This window comes from Solanum tuberosum, unplaced genomic scaffold, assembly GCF_000226075.1.
Source record: "Solanum tuberosum cultivar DM 1-3 516 R44 unplaced genomic scaffold, SolTub_3.0 scf00034, whole genome shotgun sequence".
Classification (NCBI taxonomy): Eukaryota; Viridiplantae; Streptophyta; class Magnoliopsida; order Solanales; family Solanaceae; genus Solanum; species Solanum tuberosum.
This window is the reverse complement of record NW_006238962.1, coordinates 1245690-1254500: the sequence shown is the minus strand read 5'-3', so window position 1 is coordinate 1254500 and position 8811 is coordinate 1245690. Positions and strand designations below refer to the sequence as shown.

Here is an 8811-nt window from a genome sequence, read left to right as displayed (position 1 = left end):
CAATTTTGATTTTGGGGGCCCCAACATCGGATGAGACGGGCCCTTCTCTGATACCATGTTAAATTAGGTCTTAGGCCTAACTCACACCCCAAAAGCTAGCTCAAAGGGAGGAGGATTGCCCAAGCCTTATAAGGAGTTCACCCATCTCATTAACCACCGATGTGGGACTTTTGTCATTCTTTAACAGACTAGAAGTTGTGCCACTCTAATTCTTAAGATTGTACAAGAAGTTCGTATTATAGGGGGGATGAAATCGAAATTGAGCATGAAAATGGAGAGGCTGGATTGGTATCCTATATAGTGGTTTGGTTAGACAAAGCAATGGTAGGATAGAGTATGATAGAATGTTAGAAATATGCAGTTTCTGGGGGTTATCCAGACTGTTTTTTGTTTTGTAATTCTCACTTGGTAATAAAAAATTTATTTACCAAAAAAAAAGAATATATTTACGAACACATTCACAGAAAATAATAAAGCTGAAAAATGAACTTACTCGTTAAATTTGTATGTTTCCTCTACTACTTCTCCTAATGGAGAGAGTTGTACATATTCTTGATTTATGAATTCATTTATAAAAGTTGATCATTGAGCATAATTTAATGGATTAGATAAGATCATTCATTATCAATTAAGTTAGGTAACTAAAGAAAATCAAAAGTTCTAGTGTTGGAGACGAAAAGCCTTAAACTATGATAAAATGTTCTTTCCAACTTCGCTATGAAATCATTTTATGTGTATGAAATCATATACCTCTTCTAATATTTATTATATACAGATCATTGAGAAAAAATGAATATTAGTGCATATCCTACATTTAAGACGTCCATAATTGAAGTATTGAACCACAATTATCAATACTTTTCACATTCCCTTTCCGTCTTATAAAATGAGGTTGCAGAAAGTGAAAAGTTATTTTACATTTAATAGTATGCTGACATTAAGTAATATAAATTTAATATGATATGATATGATGATATGATGATGATATCTGACTAAGGAGCATCATGTAAACCAAAGGATAGCATAGAAAAGGATCTAAACAGATTTTAGATTCACAAAATAGTAGCAACAATTTGTAAAAAGTAATTGGATCTTGGTACATAGAGCCATGTAACCAAAACAAAAAGGCAAACACACACATTTTGTCCGAGGCAACTTATGTCGATCAGTTGCTCTCCAGTACTCCTCCAACTATAACGTTTCGTGAAGAAGCTGCAAGTAACATCATGTGCTAAATAAAGCTTGCCTCTAAAAGAAAAGAAGCCGGTGGGAACAACTTTGCAACGAAACCATATTTAGAGATGCTATACTTTCTGTGTACAGCATTAAGCCTCCCAGTTGCAGCCTTCTGATGGAAAGTAACCATCAGTTTTGAGCACTCCCTGTTATGTTTACAAAACAAAACACTCAGAGGGGTTTTTTCTTCGTGCATTCGGTAAGAATACATCATCTTTGCAAAGGAAGAAAAGTAGATAGATAGATTGATAGATAAGATACTTACAAAAGCTGATCTCGGGTATAGTTGCTATATTTCTCACAAGTTTTAGTCCACTCCTTAGCCACACCTAGAGTACATTGAGCAGTAAATATCGCTGCAGCTGCTAGCATTGAAGGTGGGAACCTAAGTGTTTCATACTCAACAAGGCATAGTTCAGTCATGAAGAAAGACAGAAGCTCCACCTGATTCAAGAATAACCGAAAATTGTCAGTACTTGATCATGATTCACAAATGTTGTCATTTCTCTAAGCTAATTTAGTACTAGTAAGTTTATAGTAACCTTCTTATCGGACTGAGCAGCTTTAAGAAATCGCTTCATAAACACATATGTCGTAGGCACAGATAGTTTGAACTGTAAGGTATTGATCATCAACTTCTCCTGCAGAAAGTACTCAATCAAAGTCATATGGCAGGCTAGGAGAACTTTAGCAAAATATAATGAAATTTTAGTTACCATTTCAAGCACTTCTATCCCGTTGTAAGCCTTGTCAGAGATCAAAATTAGATCCTGGACGACAGGAACTGAAACTTCTTCGTACTTGCAGGCGAGAAACAAAGCTGTTACCCCAACAAGCTGGAGTTTTTTCCTAACCACTGGCTGGACTGCCAAGAATCTATCGATAAGATTAACGGTCAAGTACAAAGTCTCCTCCATCAGTTCAAACTTGTACTGAACCTACACATATTTGATTGAACATTAGTGAGGCCGGAAGTCATTGTTGTTGCTTCATGGAATTCGGAGAGGCTGCGAGTCATTGTTTTTATACCTCAATCAGCCAGTCAATGAGAATAGCTCTCATCCTATCATTGATATCAAATTGTTGTTCCATATAGTTTGGAGGGGCACAAGCAGAACTCTGAAATGAAAAGTAAATTTATAAATGTGACTCCGTCAAACAGATATCCAGAAAGTTGTACAAATTTCATCTCATCCGGTCATTCTTGGGGTGTACAGAGCGATTGACAGAGAGAACTTGAACAAGTAAAATAAGCAACGATGCTACTATTAGCACAAAAACTACTACTGGAAGGTAAACTAAAGTAGGTCCACATTCAATGAGAAAGTTAACTAAAGTAGGTCCTCATTCAAGGCTTTGCATTATAAGTTCGTTTTCTGCTAAAGGCAACATGAATAGCACTTCCTATATTGTAATACGTAAAGGGAAGGACAAGTAACCAACTATGCTACTATTGGCACAAAAACTACAACTGGATACCAACTTTAGTTGGTCATTATGATCAAGAAAACTCACTCTCGAGAATCTTATTTACCTAGCATATAATACAGGAATCTGGTTAGCACCCATATTTAATAATGAAAGAACAAAGACTAGACTTAAGGGTATTCATGAGCAGATGAAACAAGCAAAGTGAACGTCTAATGATCAGCTTTTTGTTTCACTATAGATCAGTCAGTTTTATATTTAAAGTCTAATCCTGTTTATGTAAATGCTCAAACATACTTCTAAGAATCAATCATCTTAAATACGGTGGTCAGGTAGAGAACCTATATACAAACTTAACAACAGCAACATATCCAGTGGAGTCTGGGAAAGGTAGGATGTACGCAAACACAAACTATATTTAAATACCATCTCCATACATAAGTTTTAAAAAATCTATTGAGCTTCTACAAAAGGTGCAGTCGTGTTGGAATAATTTCTCACCTCAATCTTCTTGTAGTAAGCATGAATATCATCAATGTACTCCACAGCAGCTAGTATGTTCCTTTTATCAGCCCTATCTATGTCCACAATCAACGTCTTTTCTATTTCTCCCATCTCTATCTCTTCATCCTACATGAAAAAAACACACAAAATAAATGATCCATAGATCATCCCGAATAAAAGTACAGATCAAATCAATTATACCATCCGAGCAATTTCCTCCATCATTGCTTCTGTGTGTTGGACAGACATTGGCACAACATAGTCACTTGTGGCCTTGTAATCTTTTACATCGATAATGATGGCACCTTCTAGTTCATTTCTGTTAGGTGCTGTTTCGACCACTGGCTTTGTTACCTGTGGAAGATAACACTATCAACACCTCCAAACATAACTAGTATAATCCAAGATGGTACTCGTTGAAAAATGTACCTCGAGTGTTGGTTGTAGAGGCTTGCCAACCACTTGTGCAGCATACTTCCTGAGGCAGCAAGAATCCACCATACTATTAAAAGAAAAACAGACCAAATGATAAAAGTATTTAACAATAAGAACTATCTCAACCAAGAATTAGAGTCAGACCTCATGATTGGTCGATGAATTGGATTCGTATCACCTTCCACATTCTTGCTACAAAGAATTGGAAAGATCATTAATGAAAATGCAATAAAAAAAGACATTTTGAAACTCAATAAATTAAAGAGTTTGATCATTTCTTACTCGGTGACGCCATTTTTCTTGTGTAGCTTACAAGGGTACTGTGGAGCTTCAACTATGTTCTCATTTATTGTGCTTAGAGCCCTTCTATTATTCCCCATTACCCCTAGTAGCGAAAAAACGAAAGATTTTCCATCTCATAAATTTCATGTTTATAATAGACCTTAATACAAATCAGATACAATAGTCTATACATGATTTTAACAATTCAAAATTCAAATTATACCTCGAAGAATTGAAGGCCTTACAACACCTTGGGAATTCTCATCTGATCCAACCATCTTGAACCTAATTAAAGATTGAACAACAAACAATATTAAACGCCCAAACTTTATTTTCAAAAAAAGGGTCAATCTTTATAGGGACAGTCAAGAATCAAGCTAAAAAAAATCGCAGATCACAAACCGAAAACATCAACCTGCAAAATCAAGAACTCTTTATACTGATTCTCAAAAAGATCTAATCTTTCAGTGCAAAAATGATTCAAAAAGCAAAAAACAGACAATGAACTAAAACCTGCAAAATTAAGAACCATTTATACTAAAAGGGCAGCCCGGTGCACTAAGCTTTTGCTATGCACGGGGCCAGTCTATTGTACACAGTCTTACCCTGCATTTCTACAAGAGACTGTTGCCACGGCAAGAACCATTTATACTGATTCTCAAAAAGATCTAATCTTTCACTGAAAACCCGCAAATAATTCAAAAAGATACAAACAATGAACATAAACCTGCAAAATCAAGAACCCTTTATACTAAACGGGAAGCCCACGGGGCCCAATCAATTATATGGAGTTTTATCCTGCATTTCTGCAAGAGGTTGTTTCCACGACAAGAACCCTTTATACAGATTATCAAAAAGATCTAATCTTTCAGTGAAACAAACCTAAATGAATCAAAAATTCAAAAATTAAATAGAAAGACGACGAACATCAACCTTCAAAAATCAAGAACCCTTTATACAGATTCTCAAAAAGATCCAATCTTTCAGTAAAAATTACCCAAAATGATTCAAAAAAAGAAAACACAGAAACTATGAACAGAACCCCATAAAACAATTCAACTATTTAATAAAAAAAAATGTCTCACTCTCTCTATTTCTTTATCTACAAATTAATTTTGAGATTGTTTCATTGAATATAGAGAGAATCTAAAGGCAAAATAATTGTGTTTTTTTTTGTTTTTGTTTGTATTTTTTTTTTCATTATTTTGAAAACAACGGCTAGTATATATATGGGCTTAAGATGAAAAGTCATGTATTTTTCCAATTACTCCTTCAAAATTTCTTATTAAAGGCATTTAATAATGTGTTGCCAATAAATCAGTCTAGACATCTTTCCAATAAATTCGTGTATTTAGTCGGATTTCAATATAGGTACAGAACGCTAAAGGTGGAGCTCTCTATACTACTCTCTCCGCCCAACAATACTTGTCCACTATACTAAAAATAGATGTCCAACAATATTTGTCCACTTTATGAAATCCATGGATAATTTTACACTTAGTTCGTAATTCATCCTTATCATTAATTATAGTCATTTTCCTATTACATTTTTTAAGATATTGTATTTGTTATATTCAAAGGGTGATATAGTAAAAATATCCTTCTATTTATAGTTTCTTAAGGGGTGTGTCAAGTCAATAGTGGACAATTATTGTTGGACAGAGGGAGTAAGTTTAATATGACATGATTTCACTTAATCGGAGGTATTGGATTTGAGTTTCCCTAGTACATATTCATCTTAGTTAGGAAGCGTTTTACTCCTTAACGTGGAATTTTTCAATGTAAATTCGAATTTAGTCGAATTTCAATATAGGTACAGAGCATGAATGGCAGAGCTCTCTATACTAAGTTTAAGAAAGGTATAATACATAAATATGTCATTTAACTTGATTTCATTTCACATTTATGTCCTCCAATATTGGGTATGTACAAATAGACACTTTAACTTGTATAAAATTGAACATGTAGACACATGAGTCGTATGTGACATAATACACATAGGACACCACATAAGACCCAAATTTTCATGTAGGATGTCATGTAGGACGTGTATGTCTATTTGTTCAATTTTATAAAAGTTTAAGTGCATATTTGTGCAAACCAAAAGTTGGAGGGCATAAATATAAATCGAGACAAAGTTAAAGAGCATATTTATGTATTATGCCTTTAAGAAAATTAAAAAAATATTTTTGAATTTTGTGATTTTAAATTAAATATGTAACATTTAATTTTGTGATATTAAACATGTTAGGGATAAGGGTCTGAAAAATATCTCAACTTTGGTCGAATTTGTTGTTGTGATACTAAACCTTCATGAAAAATACCCCAACTTTGGTCGGATTTGTTGTTGCGATACTAAACTTTCATGAGGACCTATTACCTCCCTAGACTATTTAATACCGTATTTTTTACCCCCTGAACTATTTAATAGTGTATTTTAAAGGTACATATGTGCCCACGTGGACACATTACTATTTATAATTTTGCATTATTTTTTATGTCCACGTGGGCAAATATATATGTTTAAAATACGGTATTAAATAGTCTAGGGAGGTAATAGGTCCTTATGAAAGTTTAGTATCGCAACAGCAAATCCGACCAAAGTTGGGATATTTTTCAGACCTTTATCCCAACATGTTATATAAAAAGTTAAAATTAAAGAGTTATTGAAAAAAATTAAAATGGACTAAAAAATAAAATAAACAAATTGTTATGGAGGAAGTAATATTTGTTCAAATCCCTTGATATCGATTCACATTTTAGGCATGATATTTTTATATTATTTTAAATTTTCTTATAATTTTTTTGGATTTGCTACAGCTGTATCATTACCTTGTTTCCATACAAGTACAGTCAATGGTCAAAAATGTTTGTTTGTATGCAATTTATTGAATTGAGATGTTAATCCTTTTTGGCATTATTTTACTATATAAGAAGAGTGAATAAAATTCACTCTTCTTTCGACACGTGGCACCAAGATGGCCCACCTACTTTTATATTTGGTTTTTGAAGATGGCCCACCTATCACAAATATGGCCCACCTACTTTTATACACTCCTCTTTCATTATATTTTAATTTTTTCCTTTTTAAATAGTACTAAAAAATAAATTTAAAATATTACAAATTCGATTAACTCTCAAAATTTTACGCGAATTGTATAATTAAGACGAAGGGAATAACATATATTATTTGAAAAATTACATTAAGAATACCATAAACCACAATAGTTAACAACTTACAATATTTGAAAAACATATTAACTCTCAAAATTTCACATGTGTCACATAAATTGGGACAAATGGAGTAACATATATTATTTGAAATTACGTTAAGAATATTATTAATCACAACTTAAAGTATTTAAAAATACATAACATATATTATTTGAAAATAATGTAAAAAATATTATAAATCATAATAATTAACAATTTAACGGATATTGTGCCCGTGCTTCCATTTAGAAGTGAGAATGTTTAGGAGCTTAGGGTTAGTCAGTCAATTGACCGATTTGCCCTTCTTCTTCAACTTCCTCTATTTACTACAAAAATAGTACTAAAAATCAATTTAAAATATTAAAATTTTGGTTAATTCTTGAAATTTCACATGTATTGCATAATATAATAGAGTAGTAACATATATTATTTGAAAATTATATAAATAGTACTAAAATATAGTTTAAAATAGTACTAAGAATTTGATTAACTCTCGAAATTTCATATGTACTGCGTAATTGAGATTGAGTGAGAAATATATATTATTTGAAAAATAGAATAAATATGTGATATTATTAGAAAGAGCTTTAATATATATTTTAAAAATTATTTTGTCTTCCGTATATGATTTTCTGCATATATGTGGAGTTTTAAAGTTTTTAACATTTTAATATAGAAATATGATTATTTGAAAATTTTAGTACTTTCTTCATTTAAATTTTTCCTTGTTTTTCTTTTAATTTGTTCTAGATTTAAAAATTACATAAAAAGTACTTAAAATCACAATGTAATAATATAAGATATTAAAAAAACATAATTAAAAATCATAAAAGAAATTTTATTGACTCTTTAATTCCATATTGAAACATAAGAAGTTTGTTTGAAAATAACATAAAAAGTAACGTAAATTAAAGAAAAATAACAACTAAAAATATTTAAGAATCATATAAGAAATTTAGTTGAGTTTCGTAAAAGTACCTACGTCACATAAAATGGAACAGAAAGAGTAATATATATTATTTGAAAATGATATAAGAAGTGCTATAAATCACAATAAATTAACAACTTCAAAATATATTTAACAAAATCACATACAAAAAATTATATAACTCTCCAAATTTCATCGGTGTCACATAAATTGAAACAAAGAACTACTCCCAATTTATGTTATTTACTTTCCTTTTTAGTCAGTCCCAAAAGAATGTCACATTTCTATATTAAGTAACAATTTGATTATAAAATATTTATTTTACCCTTAATGAAATAATTTACAGTCATACAAATTTATATCATTCATTTTGGACCACAAATTTTAAAAGTCTTCATTTCTTTTTTAAACTCCATGGCGAATCAAACTATCTCACATAAAATGAGACGGAGGAAGTAATATACATTGGGCCCGCGCTGGCGCGGGAACCTAATAACTAGTATAAATATATATCTTGATGTGATTTTATTTGATATTTTTGTCCTCGAATTTTAGATTTGATAATAGTCATTTAAAAAATTGTATAAAATTAAATAAATAGTTATATGTGTCATACGTGGCGTTCTAGATGTCATTTGAAGCCAAGTTAAAGGGCATAATATATAAATGTGTCATTTAACTTGACTTCATTTTATATTTATGTCCTCTAACTTTGGGTGTGCATATGTAGGCATTTAAACTTGTATAAAGTTGAATAAGCAGACACATAAGTCTTACGTGGTATA

General features: G+C 31.4%; 1 protein-coding gene across 1 annotated transcript; it reads right to left on the bottom strand.

Moving 5' to 3' along the window:
• Positions 1 to 1034: 1034 nt before the first annotated feature.
• On the bottom strand, positions 1035 to 4164 carry LOC102579498 (G2/mitotic-specific cyclin-2-like). The gene is made up of 11 exons (XM_006342480.2): positions 4109 to 4164; positions 3886 to 3988; positions 3748 to 3795; positions 3598 to 3646; positions 3370 to 3522; positions 3166 to 3294; positions 2266 to 2355; positions 1953 to 2174; positions 1779 to 1877; positions 1502 to 1680; positions 1035 to 1382 (listed from the first exon to the last, which is right to left on the bottom strand). The coding sequence occupies exons 1-11, from the start codon at positions 4161 to 4163 to the stop codon at positions 1232 to 1234; spliced, it is 1278 nt and encodes a 425-aa protein (XP_006342542.2). The 5' UTR covers position 4164; the 3' UTR covers positions 1035 to 1231.
• Between the last annotated feature and the right edge of the window lie 4647 nt (positions 4165 to 8811).